Raw genomic sequence first — 27004 nt, forward strand, 5'->3', positions numbered from 1 at the left:
AGACTGTGTGGACACTGGCACAGGAAGTTGAAATTGGGAAAAAAATCAACAAGAATATGATGCAAAGAAGTGAGACTTGTACCCATATGGGATGCTGGCACTACAGGCTATAGCTTAACTTTTAAGTCTTGAAAAAAAGATTATTTGCACACAATTTATACCTGCAAGACTCAAAGAATCTCCTGAGAACACCTATTTGGTTGGTTCAATAAAAAAAGAATACTGGAGCCAACATTGTGGTGTAGCAGGTTAATTCCCTGCTGGCAACATTGGAATCCCATATAGGTACCAATACAAAACCTCTCTGTACCACTTCCCACCCAGCTCACTGCTAAGGTATCAGAAAGCAGAAGATAACCCAAGGGTGTGGTCTCTTCCACCCACGTAGGATATGGAAGAAGCTCCAGGATCCTGGCTTCAGACTGTCATAGCAGCAGTCAATGCAGCCATTTGTGTAACGAATCAGCAGACAGAACCTCTCTCTCTCTCCTCTGTAACTCTTCCTTTCACATTAATAAATAAAGCATTAAAAAAAAAAAAGATGAAACATGACCACTGCTGGACAATAGTGGGAGTCAGAGAGTATTCTTATTTTATATATTATTGTTTAACGTTGCCTCCTCCAGTTCTTCTAAAAAGTACAAGCAATCCCTTGGGAAATGATAGCAATCTGTCATCTCCAAAGTAACTGATACCTGAAGGTTATGGCCATGACAACACTGTTAAATAGGTGAACAGTTAAATAGACCTCAAATGTTTTCAAATGCTCAAAATTTGCCAAAGGAAAGGAGAATGAAGCATATATAAAACATGTTTAAAAAATCATAAAATGAAAGATTAAAACGTCATCTCAAAAAGTTGACTCCAGGCTGGCGCCATGGCTCACTAGGCTAATCCTCCGCCTGTGGCGCCGGCACACGGGGCTCTAGTCCCGGTCAGAGCGCTGGATTCTGTCCCGGTTGCTCCTCTTCCAGTCCAGCTCTCTGCTGTGGTCTGGGAGTGCAGTGGAGGATGGCCCAAGTCCTTGGGCCCTGCACCCGCATGGGAGACCAAGAGAAGCACCTGGCTCCTGGTTCCTGGCTTCAGATCAGTGTGATGCACCAGCCACAGCACACTGGCCGCAGTGGCTATTGGAGGGTGAATCAACAGAAAAAGGGAGACCTTTCTCCCTGTCTTTCCCTCTCACTGTCCAGTCTGCCTGTCAAAAAAAAAAAAAGGTTGACTCCATCTAAAACTATGAAAACATATCTAAGTCCACTTTTTATTGTCAGAAGCAATCCAACTGAGAAAAAGTACTGAGGGTTTAACCCATAGAGGCCATGGGTGGTAGGAAATACAACACCTAAACAATCTAGCCCCGAGAGTCTTTGCCAAAAGCTACAATGTGGATTGCAGAGGAAGGATACTGCAGAGGGCAGGGACATGTGCAGTGAGGATGCATAATCAAGGCCTCAGTAGAGTGTGTGCCATGTGCACTTAGGTCACTCCCTATTTCTGCCTCCATGATAGACAAATTGCTATGATGACCCCCCCCCCTTTGTGACTTCCTGCTTTTTTCAGATCATAAAGGAATCTGAAAACCTGAAGAGTTACTCTGGTTATCTTACTCATGCTTTCACCCTCTACATGGGGTACACAGAAGGCACATAACTTGTTTCCTCTGTTAACAGGTCTATGTATCAAGGGAGGCTACATCTGGAGATAACACGGGTGCCTGGCATTATTCTAGATTCTGGATTTTAGGTAAAATGATGGAAACATGGGATATTGTGGTCTCTGGTTGAGAAAAAGTTGATACCTGTGGGATGGCCTGCGTTGCGGCTCACTTGGTTAATCCTCTGCCTGCAGTGCTGGCATCCCATATGGGCACCGGGTTCTACTCCTGGTTGCTCCTCTTCCAGTCCAGCTCTCTGCTGTGGCCTGGGAAGGCAGTGGAGGATGGCGCAAGTGCTTGGGCACCTGCACCTGCATGGGAGACCAGGAAGAAGCACCTGGCCCGTGGCTTCAGATCAGCGTACTGCGGCCATGCCAGCATTTTGGGAGGTGAACCAACAGAAGGAAGACCTTTCTCTGTGACTCTCCCTCTCACTGTATATAACTCTGTCAAATAAATTTTATAAAAAAAAGATACCTGTGGGAGAAGAGACATTCCAGCATGTGATGACCAGGGACCACTCATCTTCAGTGTTGTTTCCGGTGAGAGGATTTTACACCCCCATTCCCATACTTAAAAATGCAGACAAGGCCACATGACTCTTTCCAGATACAGTGGAAGAAAATTTTGTCACATTTGAGAAAATCACAGAAAATCACTGTTCTTTATCATCCAGCCACAATGACCATCAGTAGACACCATTCTATCAGCCTGAGGTCAAAATGACAGCTGATGCACAGCTTAAATGTGGAAGACTTGAATTAACTGAGTCATTGGTTACCTGAGAAAGCCATTAAAAGGCCATTAGCTGTAGTAGATGGCACTCATAAATAGATGGCACTGCAAGTCCATGGGTTATATCTCTGGAATTTTTAATAAATAGTGCTTAACACAAATACAGAGAAAAGGGACTGGCGTGTGGCACAGCAGGTTAATGCCTTGGCCTGAAGTGCCAGCATCCCATATGGGTGCAGTTTCTAATCCTGAATTCTCCTCTTCTGATCCAGCTCTCTGCTATGGCCTGGGAAAGCAGTAGAGGATGGCCCGAGTCCTTGGGCCCCTGCAGCCACGTGGGATACCCAGAAGAAGCTCCTGGCTCCCAGCTTCGGAATGGTACAGCTCTAGCCATTGCAGCCATCTGGGGAGTGAACCATCGGATGGAAGACCTCTCTCTGCCTCTCTTCTGTCTGTAACTGTCTTTCAAATAAGTAAAATAAATAAATAATAAAGTTTTGGATCAAGACACAGAAATAAATAAATCTTAAAAAATACAGAAAAAAGCTAAAATGGAATCCAAATATCACATCAAATGTACAAAAACTTGACAAGTACATGAGGTATATGATTTATAATTTTGAGTGAGAAAATTCCATAACATTGTACTAAACACTAGATGAATAAAATAACAGAAATTTAGTTTCTCATAGTTTGACACTATGCTGCCTGAAGTTTTGATTTCTTCTGAGGACATTCTCTTGTTTCAAGATCATCAAATTTCCAACATAAACTTTGGGATCTAGTCTGTTTCTTCTCCCATCTCTAGGGACTCTCTTTCAAAATCAGATTGGAGGGGCCAGCGCCATGGCACAGTAGGTTAATCCTCCATGCCTGCGGTGCTGGCATCCCATATGGATGCCGGTTCGAGTCCCAGGTGCTCCTCTTCCAATCCAGCTCTCTGCTATGGCCTGGGAAAGCAGTAGAAGATGGCCAAAATGCTTGGGCTCCTGAACCCACATGGGAGGCTGGGAAAAAGCTCCTGGTTCCTGGCTTCAGATCGGCACAGCTTCAGCCATTGTGGCCATTTGGGAAGTGAACCAATGGAAGGAAGATCTTTCTCTGTCTCTCCCTCTCACTGTCTATAACTCTACCTCTCAAATAAATAAATAAATAATCTTTTATATATCAGATTGGATTAGGTCAGGATATAAGATAACACTCAGACATCAATAGCCTCTGTATACACAGACAATACCACAGCTGACATAGAACTTCTAACATCAACCCCATTCACAATAGATACAAGAACAATCAACTACCTTGGAGTAAATTTAAGCAATGTCAAAGATCTCTGTGATGAGAAATACAAAATATTAAAGAAAGAAATGAGACAAAAAATGAAAAATTGTTCATGTTCATGGAGTTAGAATCAATATCAAACTCCAAACTACTGAAAACAATTTAAAGATTCAATACACCAAGATTCAATATACTGATTCAATATACCAAGGACATTCTTCTCAGATATAGAAAAGGATGCTGAAATTCATATGGAAACACAAGAGTCCCTGAATAGCTAAAGCAATCTTATACAACAAAAACAAAGCTGGAGGCTTATTTGAGAGGTAGAGTTGCAGATAGTGAGAGGGAGGGAGAGAGGTCTTCCATCCACTGCTTCACTACCCAATTGTTCACAATGGCCTGAGCTGGGCCAATCCAAAGTCAGGAGCCTGGAGGTTCTTCTAAGTCTCCTATGTGAACACAGGAAGGAGCTCAAGCACTTGGGCCATCCTCTACTGCACTCCCAGGCTATAGCAGAGAGCTGCATTGGAAGAGGAGCAGCCAGGACTTCAACTGGTGCCCACATGGGATTCCAGCAATGCAGGTGGAGAATCACCCACTGTATCACAGCACCACTCCCAGGTTTCAAGATATACTATAGTGCAGTAATCAGAAGAGCCTAGTACTTGTACAAAAACAGATGGATAGACCAATGGAACAGAATATAAATGCAGAAATCAATCCTGGAGAAGGATAGTCTCTTAAACACATAGTGCTGGGAAAACTGGATTTCCTCATGCAGAAGTATGAAGCAATACTCCTACTTTACACCTTACAAAAATACACTCAAAATGGATTAAAATGGACTAAAGATTCAAATAACAACCTGATACCAAATTATTAGAGAAAGTTGGGGTAACCCTGCAAGACATTGGCATAGAAAAAGACTACTTGGAAAAGACTGCAGAGGCACAAGCAATCGAAGCCAAAATTGACAAATGGGATCACATCAAATTGAGAAGCTTCTGTACTGCAAAAAAAAAAAAAAAAGTTAGCAAAATGAAGAGCCAACTGACAAACTGGGAGAAATGATTTGCAAACTATGCAACTGATAAAGAATTAATAACCAGAATATATAAAGGCTCAAGAAATTCCACAACAGCAGAACGAAAAACCCAGTGCAGAAATGGGCAAAGGAGTTAAATAGGTATTTTTAAAAAGAAATCCAAATAGCCAGCAGATACATGAGAAAATGCTCAGGATCACCATTCAACAGAGAAATGTAAATCAAAACCACAAGGTAGTTTTACCTCACCCCCATTAGAATGGCAAACAAATGCTGGCAAAGATGTGTGGAAAACTTAACCCTGATCCACAGTTTGTGGGAATGTAAACTGGTAAAGACACCGTGGAAGACAGTATGAAGATACCTCAAAACATCGTACTTAGTGAATAAGCCAGTCTAAAAAGGACAAAAACCATATATTCTCCCTGATCTGTGATAACTAATAGCACACCTAAAGGTAACCTATAGAAATGAAATTGACACTTTCAGAAGCAATGACTTTGAACAGCCCTTGTCTTGACTATTGAGGAACAATTTTTTCACATTATCTGTTGAACTCTTTACTTAGTATAGAGTTACTCATATGTGTATAAAGTTAATTGAAAATAGATCTTAGTAAAAAATAGGAATGAGAATAGGAGAGGAAGAAGAGTGTAGGTGGGAGGGTGGCTATGGTGGGAAGACTCACTATGTTCTTAAAGTTGTAATTATGAAATGCATGAAGTTTGTCTTCCTTAAGTAAAAGGTTTCTAAGGAAAAAAAGATATGAAAGGAATATTCCAGAAAAAATTTCATTTTGATGATTTCATCAAGGCTACTTGGTAGCAATATTTAAAAGCACAGAATGAATGATGTGTTTTTCATCTTATTTATTTTTGTTTACTTTTTTGTTTTAAAAGACATAGTTTTGGAGAGAGAGCAGAAGGCAGTGGAAGATCTTCCATCTGTTGCTCTACTCCCCAAGTGGCTGTAACAGCCAGAGCTGGGCCAGACTGAAACCAGGAGCCAGAAGCTTCATCTGGGTCTCACACATGGGTGGCAGGTGCCCAAGCACTTGGACCACCTTCTGCTGCTTTCACAGGTGCCCTAAGCAGGGAGCTGGATTGGAAGTGGAGCAACCAAGAAACAAACCAGAACCCATAGGGATACTCGAATCCCAGGCAGCTGTTTAACCCAATATACTGCAATGTCACAATTTTTGTAAATTTAGACACTAGAAATGAATGTTGACAACTCAAGAAATTAAGCTTCTGCAACTTAAGTGAGAGACTAGGACTATATTCCTGGCTCTCTGTTATGATCCTGTCTCAGTCCTGGTTGTTGTGGGTGTGAATCAATGGATTGAAGGTGTCTGTCTCTGTCTCTCTCTCTCTCCCTTTCTCTCTCATTCCATAACACAGAGTAGGCTAAGCCTCCACCCATGGTGCCAGCATCCCATATGGGCACCAATTTGTGTTCCAGATGCTCTTCTTCTTTTTTAAATATTTATTTGAAAGTAGAGTTGCAGAGAGAGAGCCAGAGACAGAGAGAAAGGTCTTCCATCTGTTGGTTCACTCCCAAAATGGCTGCAATAGCTGGAGCTGGGCAGATACAAAGCCAGAAGCCAGGAGCATCCTCCAGGTCTCCCACTTGGGTGCAGGGGCCCAAGGAGTTGGGCCATCCTCAACTACTTTCCCAAGCCATAGCAAAGGGCTGGATTGGAAGTGGACCAACTGGGACTCAAATCAGTGCCTATATGGGATGCCAACACCACAGGCAGAGGCTTAACCAACTATGCCACAGCAAGGGCCCCAGATGCTCTTCTTTGGATCCAGCTCTCTGATTTTGTCCTGGGAAAGCAGTGGAAGATAGCCCAAGTCCTTGGGCCCCTAAACCCACCTGAGAGACCCAGAGGAAGCTCCTGGCTCTTAGCTTTGGATCAGCCCATCTCCAACTATTTTCACCATTTGGAGACTGAACCAGTGGATAAAAAATTTGTATGTCTCTCCTCTCCCTGTAACTATGCCCACCAAATAAATAAATAAAATCTTTTTTTTAAAAAAGTCTCTATATATTTCCATCTACTTCTCATTCTCTCTCAAGTATATAAATACTTTAAGATGGCAAAAGATTGGCCGGCACCATGGCTCACTAGGCTAATCCTCTGCCTGCAGCACTGGCACACCGGGTTCTAGTCCTGGTCAGAGCACCAGATTCTGTCCCAGTTGCTCCTCTTCCAGTCCAGCTCTCTGCTGTGGCCTGGGAGTGCAGTGGAGGATGGCCCAAGTCCTTGGGCCCTGCACCTGCATGGGAGACCAGGAGAAGCACCTGCTCCTGCCTTCAGATCAGCACGGTGTGCCGGCTGTAGCATGCCAGCCGCAGTGGCCATTGGAGGGTGAACCAATGGTAAAGGAAGACCTTTCTCTCTGTCTCTCTCTCACTGCCCACTCTGCCTGTCAAAGAAAAAAAAAAGATGGCAAAAGATTCAAGTCAAAGACTAGAGAATTGTCTTGGGCTCTGACTATAGTTTATGCCATTGATAAATGGAATAATTTGCCTGAAACATAACTTTGTGGAGTGAAGTAATCCTGCATTTGTAGACTCACTGTGATAAAACTACGGAGAGTTATTTAAGGACCTGCAATAGATTCTATCCTCTACACATTTTCTGATCTAATCCATGAAGCAAGTTCAGCCTGAAAAAGCTTTTAAAGACACTCTACTTTAATAATTCAAAATATTATCTTTTTAATTTTTTCTGATGTAGCAAATTCTTGCCAAAGTTTGAATTTAAACCATGTAAAAAGTCTTGTGGCTATGGCAATTAAAAAAAAAATTGAGACCAATGTGAATTCAGCTCAGATGGCTTTAAATCTTGAAACCATTCTTACTTTATCTTATATGAATCCAGATTCTGAATTATATTTCTTTATGCTTTCCCAATTTATTTAAAAAATCTCATAAAACTCTTAACATACAATGTGAAAGAAGCTGAGGAGTAAATAACCTACCAGCAATATATTTATTTTTGTCGGTCTTGGCCACATGTAGATGTCTCTAGAATCTTACCTGCAAGAGAAATTGCTTAGAAGGAGGGGTCAGACAAAAAGTCTAGATTCTTCCTAGATTCTACTGTGCTAATCAAGAGCATGAAGGAAATGTATATAGAAAAATGGGCATATTGGCTCAGTGACAAAAATGAAGTAGCCTCCCTGTGGGGGAATATAATCTTTACACATGGGAAAAACAGAAAAGATGCCAAAAGAGCACACACAAGTCTACCAATCACTTTGATTAAACATAAACTATTGTTAGATAACCAAAATATTAATTTATTACCAATTCTGTAAAAAAAAATCATTGTCAGGGCTCTCACTGTGGAATGGTGGGTAAAGCCATCTCCTACAGTGTGGGCATCCATGTGGGCACCAATTTGAGTCCCAGCTACTCTACTTCTGGTCTAGCTCTCTGCTATGGACTGGGAAAGCAGTGGATGAACACCTAAGTCCTTGGGCCCCGTGCACTCACATGGCAGACCTCTAAGAAGCTCCAGGCTACTGGCTTCAGATCAGCCCAGTCCAGCCATTGAGGACATGTGGGAGTGAACCAGCAGCTGGAAGGCCTCTCTCTCTTCCTGTCTCTGTAACTCAGCCTTTCAAATAAATAAATCGTATAGAAATAATGTATAATGCTCATCACAATTGCTCAAATAAGTAGCAGTACACCAGAAAAATTATGATTTCACTAGAATCGATATACACAGAAAATTACTCAGGCAGTCCTTAAAACATCTCTTGCTTTTTTTATGTATCTCAAATTCCTTAAAAGTATCCAGCTTGAAAATTAGTTTTTGGCCACAACTATATGTATAGGAAAAATTGACAGAATCTACTAGCACAGCTTTCTGTAACTTCCATGTGACACTCCTCCCTGTACCCAAATCTTAACATAATTCTCCACCACACAGACCCCTGACATTTTCCTGTTCACTTGTTCTAGCCCATGAGATGACCACAAATATGATAACAACATAGTTTGTAAAGTATTTTACAGTTGGGAGTGTGCCTTCTTGTACAGTATTCATGTGGAGAATCCTGAGACTTACCTGATGGACACCTGGGGCCTAGGTCAAGGCTGTGCAAGTCAGGCATTGGAAGGGTAGGCATTATGATGCAGTAGGTTTTACCTACTTCTCTGGACATACCACATCACAGAGTGCCTGGTTTGTGTCCTCACTATTCCACACCTCCAACTCAGCTTCCTGCAAGTGTTTTTTGTTTGTTTGTTTGTTTGTTTTAAAAAATATTTATTTGTTTGTTTGAAAGGCAGAGCTACAGAGAGGCAGAGGCAGAGAACGAGAGGCCTTCCACCTGCTGGTTCACTCCCCAAATGGCCATAATGGCCAGAGCTAAACAGATCCAAAATCAGGAGCCAGGAGCTTCTTCCAGGTCTCCCATGAGGGTGCAGGGGCCCAAGGACTTGAGCTATCTTCTACTGCTTTCTCAGGCCATAGCAGAGAGCTGGATTGGAAGTAGGCAGCCAGGACTGGAACCAGTGCCCATGGGATGCTGGCACTGCAGGTCATGACTTTCCTATTACAGCACAGCACCAGCTCAAAAGTGTTCTCTTGAGGCAACAGATCATGGCTCAAAAACTTGGTTTCCTGCCATCTGAATGGGAAACCCACATAGAGTTCCTACCTCCTGGCTTTCATAGATATAACGCTCGCTATTGTGGGCTTTTGTAGAGTGATCCAGCAGATGGAGGACTTTTTCTTTGCCTTTCAAATAAACAAATCTGTAAAAAATTATCGGTATGTGATATGGAACAATGGGTCTCTACCACCACTGGTTAAAGCCAGAGTTGCTCCACTTCCAATCCAGTTCCCTACTAATGCATCTGGGAAAATACCTGAAGACAGTCCAACTACTTGGACCATTTCTATCCACCTGGGAAACCTGGATAGAGTTCCTGTTTTCTGGCTTTGGCCTGGTCCAGTCCTAGCCACTGAAGCCACTTGAAGAGTGAACCAGCAGAAGGTATTAGATAGAAAGATAGATCTGTCTCTCCCTGTCTCTCTATGAATCTGCCTTTCAAATGAACAAATAAATAAAAAAATTTTAAAACATATATTGGTGTGAGTTAAGCAATCTTGAAGGCAGCAGCCTCAATTAAAGCAGTAGACAGCTAAAACAGGTGATTTGTGATTCCAGGTGCCAGCAGCATATGGATGGCCTAGCAGAGGCCACCCCAAAATGCTTACTAAGAATTACAAATGGCCGGCGCCGCGGCTCACTAGGCTAATCCTCCGCCTAGCGGCGCCGGCACACCGGGTTCTAGTCCCGGTCGGGGCGCCGGATTCTGTCCCGGTTGCCCCTCTTCCAGGCCAGCCCTCTGCTGTGGCCCGGGAGTGCAGTGGAGGATGGCCCAGGTGCTTGGGCCCTGCACCCCATGGGAGACCAGGAAAAGCACCTGGCTCCTGGCTCCTGCCATCGGATCAGCGCGGTGCGCCGGCCACATCGCGCTGGCCGCGGCGGCCATTGGAGGGTGAACCAACGGCAAAGGAAGACCTTTCTCTCTGTCTCTCTCTCTCTCACTGTCCACTCTGCCTGTCAAAAAATAAAAAAAAAAAAAAAAAAAAGAATTACAAATGAAATGGTTGAATTTTATACCTGCACAATTTTTCTCCATTTTGAGTGCAAGAGCCCAGAATCTTGGACCATCTTCCTGTTTTTTCTCAGAATATTAGCAGGGGAATGGATCAAAATTTGGGCAGCCAGGACATTAACTGGTGCCATATAGGATGCCAGGGTCACAGGCAGTGGCTTCACCTGCTATGCCTCAACACAGGCTGCAAAACTGTTTTAATCTTATACATCTATTTGAGCACTGTACTGTGATTTATTTGTATTTTACAAACCAGCAAGCAGTAAAAGCATGAATTATTCACATGTTAAGTAATGGAAAATAGATTCACACTAAATTTTGTAGCATATAAGTAGCTGATACTAAGTGTGAAAAACTTGTATAATGCCCACATTTGGATACACAATCCATAGAGATTATTAGGGAAAAAGTGTAACCATAAACAAGGAAAAGTCTTCCAAAACAGTGTGTGTTCCAAATCAACTGTGGTTTCTGAAATGGGTCTCAAAATACAACTTTTAAAATAAATGTGGTAAATTAAATAACCCTACTCAAAAATAAATAAACCAGAGTTTGTGACATCTACAAATCATTTGATATTTGTCAATGCACTTCACCATAGCTCTAGATATCAAATATGACAAACTACATTTCACATTAATTGGAAAACAATAATTTAAAAAAAAATCATAGTAGACAAGACACACACCCTGGTATTTGATGTGAGCCTCCCAATCAGCAGCTTAAACTGATGCAGCACAATCCCTGCCCCACAGCTCCTGGTTTTGATTTAGCCCAGACTCAGTTGTGAGCTTTGGAGGAATCAGCACATAAAAGCACTGTATCTGTGTCTCTGCCTAAAAGAAATAAAAGGATAAATTAAAGAAATATACTATGCCCCTTATAAGCAGGATGCAGCTACAGAAGAGATGTTGACTCTATGCTCCTCAACGTCCTTTAGGATTAAGAGAATGGTGTCTCTGAGGGGAGAATGTTGTAGGCAGGCATATAGAATAAAATTGATTAGGTGTGTGAGCTAAAAGACCACACTTTCACCATTCCCCTGCATGACCTCATACCCCTACCTGGCCACACCTGTGTACCCACCGGCCAATCAGGTTAATTAACCTCTCCCTTTTGGAAATGGATTAAAAGTGTGGAACATGGTGTCCTTCTCTCCCCTTTCCTTGGCCTTTTGCCAGTATGGGGCTTGCTGCAGCCCTGCACCTCCAGGGCTCATGGCCTTTGGGCCACCCACCCCATGCTTCCTGGCCTAGATGTTCCTCCATGTGGCTGGTTCCTAGTACTCAGCATGAATTCAGATTTGCTTCTCTCCTGTAGATAGGGTTCTCACTCTCCTATGCATTTCTTTCACTAAATAAAAGCTTAAAAATGTAAAAAAAAAAAATTGGCTGCCTTCTGCTCTTTTCCCTATTTCTAAACTTTGCAACACAAGCAACTGCAAATGTGCTCCATTAAAATAGATTTGCTTACTGTGGACATTGCATGGAGGTTTGAGGGTAAGAAATGCCACTTGTGATAACGTCATTGCATACTGGAGTGCCTTGCTGGAGCCTGCTTGTCCTACCTGATCCATCTTCCTGCTAATGTTCATCCTGAGATGATGATTCAAGTACTTGAGTCCCCCCCCAGAAACATGGTAGCTGCAAATGCAGTTTTTGGATGCTGGATTTAGCCTGTCCTAGCCACAGCTGCTGCAGGCCCCTGGGCAGTGAGCCAGCAGATGAGAAGGTCTTTCTGTCTCTGCCTTTCAAATAAATGAAAATAAATAAGACATTTAAGAAAAATGACAGCAAAAGAGAACAATTAAAATATCCTTTTTTTTTTTTGACAGGCAGAGTGGACAGTGAGAGAGAGAGAGAGAAAGATCTTCCTTTTTGCCATTGGTTCACCCTCCAATGGCCACTGTGGCCAGCACGCTGTGGCCGGTGCACCGTGCTGATCCGATGGCAGGAGCCATGTATTTATCCTGGTCTCCCATGGGGTGCAGGGCCCAAGGACTTGGGCCATCCATCCTCCACTGCACGCCCTGGCCACAGCAGAGAGCTGGCCTGGAAGAGGGATGACCGGGACAGAATCTGGTGCCCTGACCAGGACTAGAACCCAGTGTGCTGGTGCCGCAAGGCGGAGGATTAGCCTAGTGAGCCAGGCACCGGCTTAAAATATCCTATTTTAATGAATTCTACTATATAAATTATCGTGTTCAATGTGGATCATCTAAATATACCAATTAAAAGAGATTGAAACAGCCAAAATAAAACCAAGACCAACCTATGTGTGATATGTAAGAAAACATATATATATATATGTTTATATATATCAAGAAACAAAAAGATGATCTGATTCTGGGTTAATTAAAGAAAAAATTGGATGCCAACATTATAGTGCTGTATCAAGATTAACTTCCTACTTATGATGCTGGCATCCAGCAGAGTATCAAATATCAGCTGCTCGATTTTCAATTGAGCTCCCTTCTAATGTCTAAGAAAGCAGTGATGATTGTCCTAGTACCTGGCTCCTGCCACCCATGTGGGAAACCCAAATGTAGCTCAGGTATCCTCTAAATGAAGAGTTAGGATCCTGGCTTAGGCCCAGCCCAGCCCAATCCAACCCATTGCAGCCATTTGGAGAGTGAACCAGAAGATGGAAGATCTCTTTCTCTGTTACTCTCCCATTCAAATAAATAAATATTTAAGAATAAATTTCACTTGCATATGAAATGTGAAAGATCTGCATTACAACATGGTGACTCCACCATCATCAAAAACAACTACATGATAGAATGCATATGGTGGTGAGGTTTATTTCACTTCTACACACATATTTATCACCACTAATGTGTTAAATTATTCCATTTTTTTCAAGTGAAAATGTATAAGTACATTAAGAGTAGGATAAACACAAAGATAGCTTCAGTTCTGATTAGGATTTAGGTCAGAAAAATTTTAAGTGTTACACAATGAAACTGAAGGCAGTTTTCCAAAAGGATAGTACACTGTTTCCTTAGCATCAATCTGTGCAATGTAAAATCCATACAACTGAATGGGCATTACAGATACATCAGTGGTAATCAGTACAAATAAATATAAAAGTGGAAATACCAAGTCACTGGAAACTGGTATTTAGTAATGAATAATCAGAGATGCCAGTTACCACTAGATGGAATAAGGAAATAAGGTCATCCCAGTGTTGACAAGTCACAAAATACACATCAATGAAAATTTAGTTAATCCCTCCACTCTATGAATACTTCATATTAAATATGAATTTATCCACAACCTGCAGCCTAACAATATTTTTCTCAGTTATTTAAATATTTGCCATGCATTAGCACTGGTGGGGAATTAAAAAAAGTAACAGTCACAGACATCGAATAATAATCTAGAAGAAAGCAACATTCCATAACTCCTGGAACCATTGATGTGAACTGCCTGAACGACAACCTAGAATAGAAACATCTGGGGAGGCCAGTGCCATGGCTCAATAGGCTAATCCTCCACCTTGTGGTGCTGGCACACCAGGTTTTAGTCCCAGTCGGGGCACCAGATTCTGTCTCAGTTGCCCCACTTCCAGGCCAGCTCTCTGCTGTGGCCCGGGAGTGCAGTGGAGGATGGCCCAAGTCCTTTGGCCCTGCACCCACATGGGAGACCAGAAGAAGCACCTGCTCCTGCCTTCGGATCAGTGTGGTGCGCCGGCTGCAGTGCGCCAGCCGCGGCGGCCATTGGAGGGTGAACCAATGGCAAAAGAAGACTTTTCTCTCTGTCTCTCTCTCTCACTATCCACTGTGCCTGTCAAAAAATAAAAAAAAAAAAGAAAAAAAAGAAACATCTGGGGAAAAAACACTCAAGGCAAAAAAGGAAGACATCTTTTTAGTGTAAAATATCAATAGTCAGTATCAGCATTCTGAAAAGTTGAGAAGCCAAGAGACAAACACAAGCAAAATTCTTCTTTGGAAGAAGCAGATCGTAAACTACAAAAGAACCACAAAGAATTAGACCTGGTCACTTCTAAGGACAGCGGGTGAAGAAATCAGGAAGACACCTGAACTGACAAATGCCCATTCATTCACTTGGGTAAGCATTCTGTGGGTGTTTATATTTTTATGTAAAGTCAGCAGAAAATAAGTGCTACTAAACAATAACGAGGCCCTTGCTTCTTGACAACTGGATTCACCAGAGAGGAAAGCATTTATTTCAAGAAGCCGGCATCTTGGGGAGAAAGAGATCTCTTCATCTAAAATGTGCTCTTTCCACCCAACAAGCCAGCAAGAGCTGTTTCTAAGAACATATTCGAGGGGCAAACACTGTGGTATATGGGGTAAATGCATAGCCAGCAGTACCACTGTCACATATGGGCACCAGCTGCTCTGCTTCTGATCCAACTCACTGTGAATGCAGCTGGGAAATCAGTGGAAGGTTCACCCATTTGCTTGGGCCCCTGCCACCCCTTTGGGAGACCTGGGAGATGCTTCTGACTCCTGGATTTGGTCTGGCCCAGCTCAGGTGATTGCAGCCATGTGGGGAATGAACTAGCTGATGGAAAATCTCCATCTCTTCCTCTCTCTCTCTCTATCTCTTCCTTTCGAATAAAATAAATAAATCTTTTTTAAAAAAATGGGTAGCTTCAGATGGAGGTTAGAAATCAAAGGGATTCTATTTAGTTGACAATTTGGCAGCTGTTCAGGCTTTGCGCTAATAAGTGCTCATCTGGGGATATCCAAGGCATCAACCAGGTGAAGATGTTTTGATGGGGCTGAAGCTCCTTTCTTAGCTGGGTCAAAGTCTGCTATTCTGGGCTGGTGCTGTGGCACAGCAGGGTAAAGACACAGCCTGTGGCACCAGCATCCCATATGAGATGCTCCTTTACTGACCCAGCTCTCTTCTGTGGCCTGGGAAAGCAGTAGAAGATGGCCCAAGTCCTTGGGCCCCTGAACCCATGTGGGAGACCCAGAAGAGGCCCCTGGCTCCTGATCAGCTCAGATCTGGCCATTGCAGTCATTTGGGGAGTGAACCAGTGGATGGGATACCACGTAGGATCCCTGATCATTATAATAATCACTTACATAATATTAAGTCAAATTACGTATAAATATATTAAGTATATTGAATATTTAATTAATAGACATAGACATTTAAAATATATTAAAAATCTCAACTCTTAAAACTCAGTTTTCTAAACCCAAAGTCAGAGAATACATGAGATAATCTTGACAAAACACAAAATTTCTTTCCCTTCTGTAATAACCAAAAGGTAAAGAAAATTCTTTTGTGCTGTTTCTTCTAATGGGAAGCTCCTCCAGATTACTTAGAAGTTAAACCCAATGGAAAGGTACCCAACCTTAGACACTGGAGGCTGTGAGCATTCAACATTATAAAAGAAAGAAAAAGCTTAGAAAAGATTACACCTGTTGCCAGTACTGTGGCTTAGCATGTAAAGCCACCGCCTGCAATGCTGTGATCCCATATGGGTATCAGTTCACGTCCTGGCTGCTCCACTTCTGAACCAGCTCTCTGCTATGGCCTGGGAAAGCAGCAGAAGATGGCCCAAGTCCTTAGGCCCCTGTATCCCTGTGGGAGACCCAAAAGAAGCTCCTGGCTGTAGCTCAGTGCAGCTTTAGCCATTGTGGTCATCTGGGGAGTGAATTATCAGATGGAAGACCTCTCTCTCTCTCTGTCTCTCTGTAACTCTGCATTTCAAATAAATACATCAAAATTAAAGAAAATAATACACCTTAGAAAACAAAGGCAGAAAAAAAATCCCATAGACCAATTTAAATACATCTAGAAAAGTCAGGTGTAGGGGCCAGTGTTGTGGCGTGGAGTGTAAAAGCCACCACCTGTGACACTGCATGCACTTGGGAGACCTGGAAGAAGCTCCTGGCTCCTGGCTTCACATCAGCACAGCTCTGGCTGTTGCAGCCATCTGGGGAGTTAACCAGCAGATGGAAGACCTGTCTCTCTCTCTCTCTGCCTCTTCTCTCTCTGTGTAACTCTGACTTTCAAATAAATAAAGCTTTTTAAAAAATTAGGTGTAAAGATCAAGTACTCTTATTATCCCTAGTCTCCTAAGATAAATATTACTCTTTCAAGATTAATTTATTTCCAAGGCAGAGTTACAGAGAGAGAGAGAGAGATCTTCCATTGGCTAGCTCATTAGCCAAATGGCCACTACAACTAGAACTGAGCCAGGTAGAAGCCACTGCCAGGAGACTCATCCAGGTTTCCCACATGGGTGCAGGGTCCCAAGGACTTGGGCCATCCTCTCCTGCTTTCCCAGGTGCATTAGCTAGGAGATGAATCAGAAGTGGGCCACGAGGAATCAAACCAGTGCCCATATGGGTTGCTGCCATCACAGGCAGTGTCTTAACCCGCTGTGCCACAATATCAGCTGTAAAGACAAGCATTTCTCATGACAGGCCATAACTAAACAATAAAGGAGGAGAAAATAGCTTATAAGAGATGGCTAGTTGTTGGAAAGGAGTCAACCAAATGGAAACTGTAAGAAGCTGCAGTTGAGAAGATGGTTGAAAATGTTATTAGAGGGGCCAGGCACTGGAGCATAGTAGGCTAATCCTAGGAAAGCAGTGCAAGATGTGCTTGAGAATGGGGGACCCACAAGAAGCCCCTGGCTCCTCTTGGATTGGCTCAGCTCCAGCCATTGCAGCCATTTGGGGAGTGAACCCATGGATGGAAGACCTTTCACTCTGCCTCTCCCTCTCTCTCTCTCTCTCAAAATTTTAGGCACTGTGGTATAGAAGGTTAAGCCTCCTCCTCAGTGCCAGCATCTCATGTGGACTCTGGCTCAGTTGAGTCCCAGCTGCTCTACTTCTGATCCAGCTCTCTGCTAATGCACCTGGGAAAAGCAGAGGAAGGTGGCCTAAGTACTTGAGTCCCTGCACCTGTGTGGGAGACTCAGCAGGTGCTCCTAGCTCCTGCTTACTGGCTCCTGCCTGACCCAACCCCCACCCATTGAGGCCATTTGGGTAGTGAGTCATTGGATGGAAGAGCTCTTTCTTTTTCTCTTTCTCACTTTGTATCTCTGCCTTTCAGATAAATAAATCTTTTTTAGAAAGTTAGCAGACTTTAAAATAAAATATTAAAAACCTCTAGCAAATATTTATCATTAATATTTATATTTCATAAAAAAACTTTACTGATTTAACATAGGGGACTAAATCCTAGTTTTATTTATTTGAAAGACAGAGTTACAGAAAAATAAAGCCAATGAGAAAGAGATTGTCTATCTGGTTCACTCCCCATCCATCTACAACAGCCAGAGCTGGGACAGATTGAAGCCGGGAGCCAGGAAAATCCATGTGGTTCTCCCACATGTGTGGCAGGGGTCACAGCACTTGGGCCATCTTCTGCTATCCCAGGCACATTCGCAGGGTGCTGGATTAGAAGTGGAGCAGCTTGGACTCAAAGAAGCACTCTTATGGGATGTAGGTATGATAGACTGCACTTTACCTATTATGCTGCTCCCACTTTGAAAATTTTTAATGTCAGGGCCAGTGTTGTGATGTATGGGTAAGGCCACCACCTGTGATGCTGGCATCCCATATGGGCACTGGTTCATATCACAGCTGCTCTACCTCAGATCAAGCTCCCTGCTAATGGCCTGGAAAATCAGAGGAAAATGGCACAACTGTTTAGGCCCCTGCTATTGATGTAGGAGACCTGAAGGGAGCTCCAGGCTCCTGCCTTCAGTCTGGCCCAGTGCTTGATTATTACAGACATCTGGGGATGAACCAATAAATGGAAGAAGTCTGTCTCTGTCTCTCTCACTCAGCATTTCAAATACATAAATAAATCTTTCAAAAATTCTAAACTTTGGGATATTGACTTAGAATTATTTCTTATTGGGGCTGGTGCTGTGGCATAGTAGGTTAAGCCTCCACCCACAGTGCTGGAGTGCTGGCATCCCATAAGGACACTGGTTCAAGTCCTGGTTACTCCACTCCAATCCAGCTCCCTGCTAATGACCTAGGAAAGCAGTGGAAGGTGGCCCAAAGTCCTTTAGCCCCTGCACCCATGTGGGAGAGTGGGAGGAGGCTCCTGGCTTCTGCCTTGATATCTGCAAGATCCAGCCATTGCAGTCCTCTGGGGAGTGAACCAGTGGATGGAGGACTGTGGGGAGCAATCCGGACTAGACTAAGTTACTCGAATTAGGACTTATTCTATGCATCTGCTCTCCCACAATATGGCGCTGGGAGAGAAGTAAACAGCTTCCGCACAGCTGCCTCCAGTTCAACCAATTAACTGTAGGACTTGCTCCTGATTGGAGAGCAGCGTACTCAGCCGAGTTGGGATTGGCGGAGGAGGACTATAAAGGAGGAGAGAGACGGCATGCACCAGGAACATCTATGGGGAACATCTATGGGGAACATCTAAAGGGAACCCGTGCAGCCCCCGAGAGAACCGGCCGGCGGTGTGCCGCTCCCCTGCGGAAGTGGGGAATGCGGCCAGGGGGAACCGCCCTTCCACGGAGGTGGAAGGGATAGTAGCCAACCCGGGAAGAACCAGCAGCAAACCCGGGGAGGGCCGAGCAGACGAAAGAACAGCGCAGGGTCCTGTGTCGTTCCTCCACGAAGAGGGGGAGCGACAGAATGGTGCCGTGACTCGGATAGGAAACCTAGCTCGGATAGGAAACCTAGGACGGATAGAAAACTTAGGAGGGAAGAAACGTGACTCGGATAGGAAACCTAGGACGGATAAAAAACTTAGGAGGGAAGAAACGGGAAGAACTGGGAAAATACCGGAGAGAGAGACTAGCAAATAGCCTAGGGAAAAGCCGGACGAAAGAGGTGCCGGAGGAAGCTGTTGAAAGCCTAGGCATAGACTCGGATACGGACTACGGGGGGAAGCTGGGAGAAATCTCTAAGGTCGAAAGCGAAAGTGAAAGCTAGAACAAACAGACTCGGACGCGGACTGTGGGGAGAGGCCAGGAGAAATGAGGGAGGAATATCGTTGGAGGAAAGCTTGGGGAAACATACCGGGTAGAGAAAAATGTTAGGGAAATTGAAGCCGCGGGGGGCAGGCCAAGGCGGAAACGAAAGCCACTTTGGGATTCTCAAGTTAGCCCGGGAATGGGGGGCGAAAAGTTGAAACCAGAAGCTGAGACGTAAGCCAGATTGGGATCCGTCTGATTAGCCCGGGGAGCAAAGGACGGGAAGCCAGATCGTGGGGCGGAGACGTACGCTGGGTTGAATTCGCCAGGCTAGCCCGGGGAACTTAGATTGAATCCTAGTGGCGGAGACGCAAGCTACGCTGTGTTACTCGCGGAAGCCGCCGCGTGCAGAGAGAGCACGGGGCGTGAATAGATAGGGAACGCTGGCGTAGGCCGTGGTTCAGACGCGAAAGGGTTAAGCGTGGAGACCGCGGACCGCGCAAAGCCGGGAAGCCGCGCAGAGAGGCGCGCGGGCTGAAGCGGCGCAGAGCCGGGAACCCGCCGGCGGGGCGAGGTGCCGGAAAGCCGCAGGGATAAGAGAAACAGAAGTTTGGAAGTGAAGTAAAAGAGAAATGGGAATGCTGGAAGATAGAAGTGAAATGGGAGAGGTAGGAATGCCCGGAGATAGAGAAATAGAGAAAAATAAGGCCTCCCCTCAACATGCCAATTAGAAGGCTTGGATTCGGTCTGCCTGATTTAAGGCGGTAAGCGCCAGCAAAGCTCGACCAGAGTATGAGCTGCAGGTCACCGAAGATAGGCACGAACCAACACTAATAAGTCTCCCCCACAATAAGGCAATGAGAAGGCTTGGATTCGGTTTGCCTGATAGGTTTTGTAAGCCCCTGCGGGCAGAGCAGAGCATGCGCTGCAGGGCACCGAACACAGGCATGCATCAGCGCCTAAAAACCTCCTCACAATGGCGAAGAGAGGACCCGGATTCGGTTTTCCTGATTGATAGGACTTGTAAGAGCCTGTGGCAACTCTAGCAAGTAGAGCAGAGTGTGTTCCGCGGGACACCGAAGACAGGCGCGTATCAACGCTAAAAAATAAAAAGAAAGGGGGATCTGTGGGGAGCAATCCGGACTAGACTAAGTTACTCGAATTAGGACTTATTCTATGCATCTGCTCTCCCACAATATGGCGCTGGGAGAGAAGTAAACAGCTTCCGCACAGCTGCCTCCAGTTCAACCAATTAACTGTAGGACTTGCTCCTGATTGGAGAGCAGCGTACTCAGCCGAGTTGGGATTGGCGGAGGAGGACTATAAAGGAGGAGAGAGACGGCATGCACCAGGAACATCTATGGGGAACATCTATGGGGAACATCTAAAGGGAACCCGTGCAGCCCCCGAGAGAACCGGCCGGCGGTGTGCCGCTCCCCTGCGGAAGTGGGGAATGCGGCCAGGGGGAACCGCCCTTCCACGGAGGTGGAAGGGATAGTAGCCAACCCGGGAAGAACCAGCAGCAAACCCGGGGAGGGCCGAGCAGACGAAAGAACAGCGCAGGGTCCTGTGTCGTTCCTCCACGAAGAGGGGGAGCGACAGAGGACCTCTCTCTCTCTCTCCTTCTTCCTCTCCCTCTCTCTGTTATTCTGCTTTGCAAATATTTAAGTAAATAAATCTTAAAAAATTATTTCTTATCCTTGGTAACTTACTGTTTAGTGAAAACTTAGCAGGTAATTTTGAATGGTTTTATGTTAACAACTTATGAAAGCATTTACCAAAAGGCCCAATGCTTTCTATATATTTTAAGAAGCCAAGAGTACATGTATTTAGAAAAATCTATCTTTTACATTTAGCAATTCAAAAAATTCATCCTACTGCAGAGTAGTCCTTAGTCTCTCTAGCTACTACACTGTTTTATCTCTCTGCAGCCACTGTAAGTCAGAGATGCTCTTATCCCTGGGCAGGAAAACCTGAGGTCTAATTGCATAGGGTCCCCAAATCAGTAATCCATCTGTGATCACCTTGAGGAGAGGATCTGGGTTGCGCATGGCACAAGCATCATGAGCCATCAGGGGTGGGATTCCCTTTCTACCCAGTCATCCTCCTCACCTTGCACAGCTTGTACTGGGCATTCTCTTCAGTGTGTGTTCAGTTTGTATACCACCTCCAGCTCATGTCTGCCACCATGTGGCTTCTGCTGTGATGTAGTGAACAGCAAGATGGCCCTGTGGTGTCAAAGATCAGGCAGAAATACTCACCTGTTGGCTTGATGCTGATGTTTGCTCCATCTCACACATATCCACAAATCCAGCAAGGCTTGCAGCATCAGCTTGAACCTTGCTGTGGATTCTGACCCAGCACTGCTACATTATCTTCTCTACCCCCTCTCCAGTCAGTGCATACTTGAGTCTATTTCTCAGGAAGGTGAGGAGAGGGAGACATCCCTTAGGTTGCAGGGACCTGATGATGCACAAGGTGCCACAGCAAAGACCACCAATTCATTTTTCAGCAATTACACTTACATTGCCTGAGAAACTACCATATTAGATAAGTATGGTTATTCTCTTAAGTCATGATCTTGCCACAGAACAACTTTAAATTGGACTTCATAGGAAGCAATGAACACTGCATCATCTTTTCATCTATTGTTTGTGTTTAGGTGAAAATTACATTTGGATTTTAAATAACACAAATAAGCACAACCAACTTTTACACATATAACAGTACACACATATAATGCATAGCATACATTATGACACAGAAAAATATAGAAATCTCTGCAACTCTTTTTAAATCTTTTAATCAGGCCCTATGGCTCACCATGTGGGTAGCCAATTGCACAGGGATGAATGTTGGTAAGAAGAAAGAGCTTATTTCTAGAAGCTGGCATCTTGGGGAAAGAAATTTCTCTCTTTTTTTAAGATTTTATTTATTCATTTGAGAGACAGAGCAACAGAGAGTGGGAGAGCCAGAAAGAAAGGTCCTCCACCAGCTGGACCACCCCCAAAATGGCCACAATGGCTGAGGCTGGGCTGATCCAAAGCCAGGAGCCAGGGCCTTCCCCATATCTCCCACATGGGTACTGGGTCCCAAGCCCCCCGGGCATCTCCCAGCGCATTCCCAGGCCACAAAGCAGAGAGCCAGATCAGGAGAGGATCAACAGGGACATGAAACAGTGACCACATGGGATGTCGGCACTACAGGTGGAGGTCCAGCTCTATATGCCACAGCACAGCCCCAAAAGAGAGCTCTTGATATAAAATGTTCTATCTCTGTTAAAGGGTTAATTATTTAAAAGATTTATTTATTTATTTGGAAGTCAGAGTTACATAGAGAGAGGAGGAGAGGTAGAGAGAGAGAGAGGTAGAGAGAGAGAGAGGTAGAGAGAGAGAGAGAGAGGTCTTTCATCCAAAGGTTCATTCCCCAATTGGCTGTGACGGCCAGGGCTGTGTCAATCCGAGGCCAGGAGCCTGAGATCATTCTGGGTCTCCCACTTGGGTGCAGGAGCCCAAGGACTTGGGTCATCTTCTACTGCTATCCCAGACCATAACTGCTAAAAGGGTTTCTTAAAGGACAAGGGTAGCAGCCGGTGCAGCGGCTCACTAGACTAATCCTCCACCTTGCGGCACCTGCACACCGGGTTCTAGTCCTGGTCAGGGTGCTGGATTCTGTCCCAGTTGCCCCTTTTCCAGGCCAGCTCTCTGCTGTGGCCAGGGAGTGCAGTGGAGGATGGCCCAAGTGCTTGGGCCCTGCACCCCATGTGAGACCAGGATAAGTACCTGGCTCCTGCCATCAGATCAGCGCAGTGCGCTGGCCGCGGCGGCCATTGGATGGTGAACCAATGGCAAAAGGAAGACCTTTCTCTCTGTCACTGTCCACTCTGCCTGTCAAAAAAAAAAAAAAAAAAGGACAAGGGCAAGGTTAGCTTCAGGGGGAGGTAAATAAAACAATGAGTCACCTTAATTGACAATATGTAAATGCCCAAGCTTTTTTCTGATGAGGCCTCTTAACCAGGGGGCTCAGCATCAGTTGGGTGGAGGCTTCTTTGTCAGCTGGGGCAAAAGTCCACCATTATACAAATGCTACTATTCACCAGAGTAATTCAGGCAATATACAATATCAGTAATTGGTTTTTGCTATATAAAATGTGAAAAGGAAAAGGGAAGGAGGATGGCTTTAGTATGGTTACAACTCCTTTTTAAAAGCTCCAATCAACTGAATATAATTACTTCCTGCTGTTAGTAACCTCAGTTAACCCTATTGTTCCTCAGGGGAAACCTGAAAAATTTACTTGAGCATTTAACTCAGAAAGCAACTTCAGTCCCAGTGATGGTACTGGACACCAACATACATAAAGATAATTATATCCTCATTTCAGATTCAGTAGGCACTCTGTTGGAAAAACATCTTTTATTGCTTTAACTCTTGTTCCTCACAGTCAATTTTATCAGAGGCCTTTGTGGAAATTTACAATAGATTTTAAAAATTTTTTTTTAATTTATTTGACAGCTAGTCAGTGAGAGAGACAGAAAGAAAGGTCTTCCTTCCATTGGTTCACCCCCAAAATGGCCACTACAGCAAGCACTGTGCCAATCTGAAGCCAGGAACCAGGTGCTTCTTGTCTCCCATGTGGGTGCAGGGCCCAAGCACTTGGGCCATCCTCCACTGCCTTCCTGGGCCACAGCAGAGTTGTACTGGAAGAGGAGCAACTGGGACTAGAACTCGCACCCATATGGGATGCCAGTGCTGCAGGTGGAGGATTAACCAAGTGAGCCATGGCACTGGCCCCTATGATAGATTTTTTAAGAGACCAGGGAGCCCCAGGGTCTCTGCTCTACCACTGGGCTGAGGCAGAGCTGAAGCTCCTGCATTTTCTAAATTGACAAGGACTCCTAACCTGTCTCCTTGGACATCAACAGCCACAGACACAGTTGCTGGAAGGTTTAAGGGATTTAAATGCTTACTCAGTCCCATTTACCAGAACTCTCACAAAACCTCTACTGTTAGAAATCCACTGATGCTGTGGCATATTGGGTAAAGCAGCCACCTGCAGTGAGTGCCAGCATCCCATGTGGGTACCCATAGGGGCTGGTCCTGGGTGCTCCAATTGTGATCCAGGTCTCTGCTGTGGCCTGGGGGAGCAGTGGAGGATGGCTCAGGCCCTTGGGTCCTTGCACTGGGTGTAGGTGGGATCCCAGAGAAAGCTCCTGGCTCCTGGATTCAAATCAGCCCAGCTCTGGCCATTGCAGCCATCTGAGAAGTAAACCAGTAGATGAAGGACCTGATGGAACAAGGAAGAAGGACATAAGCCTCAGCCATTCTCCTGCATTGAACAAAAGAGATAAACATTGGAATGTACTCTTTGACCTAGAAACACAATTGGAGGGCCTGCGCTGTGGCTTAGCAGGTAAAGCTGCTGTCTGCAGTGCAGGAATCTCTCATGGGTGCCGGTTTGAGTCCTGACGGCTCCATTTCTAATCCAGCTCTCTGCTATGCCTGGGAAAGCAGTGGAAGACAGCCCAAGTCCTTGGGGCCCTGCACCCATGGGAGAGACCCAGAAGAAGCTCCTGGCTCCTGGCTTCAGATCGATGTACCTTCTCTGGCCATTGTGACCATCTGGGGAGTGAACCAGAGGATGGAAGCCTTCTCTCTCCCTCTCTGCCTCTCCTCTCTCTGATTAATCTTAAAAAAAAAAAAAAACACCTCAATTGGGTCTCACACTCTGTTGTCTTCATACTCCACCCCTTACAGCCACCTGAAAGACCAGTTCCAGGAATTCCCCTCTGCCTGCTGCCCCCACCTCACCCCCATCCCCAGCCTTCCCTGGGGGTCAGGGCCTTCTGTCAGGTGTTCCATCATGGGTACGTGGACAGTTGCAGTTGGTTACCCATCTCTACGGATTTATTTTCCCTGAATAAATTTGGTCCGGCTATAAATTCATACACTACCTCCTCTCTATTCTGTGCCTCTTTTCCTAACAGGACACCCCCCCCCGCCTCTGCCTCTCTAACTCTGTTTTTCAAATAAAATAAACATTTAAAAATCCCACTCAACAACCACCTTCTCTTAAATTTAACACATATGCAGGCCATGCAATATTACAATAGAACACCATGTTTTTCTTAGTCATAAGATCGTAACTATATCCTGCCCAATCAGCCATGATGCAACTCAAGGTGATTTTGGATGGAAATTAAATTGAACCACTCATATTTCAGCCAAGAGGAAGAAGTCCTCATACAAACAACCAAATGAGTACTCTTCCAAAAAATATCCAAGTTTCCTCACAGGGAGGCTGAAGTAAAAATCTTAGAATCCATCTCCTACACACCAGTACCACAAAAAATGACCCAAACCAGGTCCAAATGCCATGAGCCCAAAGAGCAGAGATAGAAATTGCAGGTATGCCCCTGGTTCAACTTACCCAGTCTCAGAGCTGTTGACTCCGGACACAAAGGGGAGCCATTGACTCCCCGCAAGGTAGCTGATGTCACAGCGGGAACAGAAAGGAAAGTCCCGGAGAGAAAGTGCTCTCAGAAGCTGCGGGGATGTCCCCAGAGTCCCAGCCAAAATGTTAGCTCAAAAGCAGCTCTGGAGTGGAGGTACAAGTGACCATTGCTGTCCTTACTAATGTGAAAGGGTTAAGCCACTTGAAAAATACATTCCAGGGGCCAGCGCTGTGGCTCAGTGGGTTAATGCCCTGGCCTGAAGTGCCAGCATCCCATATGGCCACCAGTTCTCGTCCCGGCTGCTCCTCTTCCCATCCAGCTCTGTGCAATGGCCTGGGAAAGCAGAAGATGGCCCAAGTCCTTGGGCCCCTAACCTGTGTGGGAGAACCCAGAAGAAGCTCCTGGCTCCTGGCTTCAGATCGGTGCAGCTCCAGCTATTATGGCCAATTGAGGAGTGAATCATCGGATGGAAGGCCTCTCCCTCTCTCTCTCTGCCTCTCCTCTCTGTGTAACTCTGACTTTCCAATAAATAAATAAAATCTTTAAATAACAACAACAACAAAAATACATCGCAGACTTCTGGGCTAGCTCACCAGTGTTGTTTCCAGACACATAATCCGGCTCTGGATGCTCACCGCTTCAATTCGCCACAGCTGAGTGCTGGCCAGAGGAAAGGGTGTATTTCCAGAAGGCAGCTGCAGTCTTGGGAAAAGAAAGTCCTCCCAATCCAAAGAAGCCTTTTTCTACCCAACCGCGCAGCACAGAGGATGTTTAGAGGGACAGGGGTAATTGGAGCACCAGGCTTGAAATAAAACAATGAGTCTATTCAATTGATAATTATGCAGATTTTCAGGCTTTGTTCTGAGGGAAGTCCCACCAGTCAGGGGAGTCCGGGGTGTCAGGTGGGAGGTGCTTTCTACCTCAGTTGGGGGAGGGTTCTCTGTCAGCTGGGTCAAAAGCCTGCCCTTCCAAATCATCTCCTTTTTTTCAGTAGGCTTCCAAAACTCTTCTGCAAATATTACTCACAAGATTAGGGGAAGGTAGGATGCCTTCATTAGGACTACCATGCTGTTGGAGGAGGGTGATCAGGGTTTATAAAGAGGTTGTAATGCAGGGGGTGCTGGTGTGAGGACTAGATGACCTAATGGGGAGTCCTTGTAAGAGTGGACAACAGGCTTGCTTCTCCCCAGAACCTGTCTATTAGCGAGACAGAAGTGGTGATCCCACTCCCCCAGTTTCTAGCTTTATCATGAGAATAGCAAGGAAGCAATGATCCACCCTTCTGAGCTTCTAGTTTTATTA

General features: G+C 45.0%; 1 protein-coding gene and 1 long non-coding RNA gene across 4 annotated transcripts in view; both read right to left on the reverse strand.

Moving 5' to 3' along the window:
• Nucleotides 1-26623, reverse strand: part of LOC138850456 (uncharacterized) — a 157369-nt gene extending 130746 nt beyond the window's left edge. For 2 of the 3 annotated variants that reach the window (XM_089336787.1, XM_089336786.1), the window contains exon 1: nucleotides 26296-26623. In XM_089336787.1, coding sequence (XP_089192913.1) covers nucleotides 26296-26316 — 21 coding nt within the window. In that variant the 5' untranslated portion in view covers nucleotides 26317-26623. The remainder of the gene's footprint in view (nucleotides 1-26295) is intronic. The other variant, XM_089336788.1, reaches the window with a different exon arrangement.
• LOC149125254 (uncharacterized) lies at nucleotides 6186-11195 on the reverse strand. Its single transcript, XR_016236845.1, has 2 exons — nucleotides 11053-11195; nucleotides 6186-7766 (listed from the first exon to the last, which is right to left on the reverse strand). It is a non-coding gene; the product is annotated as an uncharacterized LOC149125254 (long non-coding RNA).
• Nucleotides 26624-27004: the final 381 nt, after the last annotated feature.

Source organism: Oryctolagus cuniculus, chromosome 7 (genome assembly GCF_051225735.1).
Source record: "Oryctolagus cuniculus isolate XC-2025 breed Fujian yellow rabbit chromosome 7, ASM5122573v1, whole genome shotgun sequence".
Taxonomy (NCBI): domain Eukaryota; kingdom Metazoa; phylum Chordata; class Mammalia; order Lagomorpha; family Leporidae; genus Oryctolagus; species Oryctolagus cuniculus.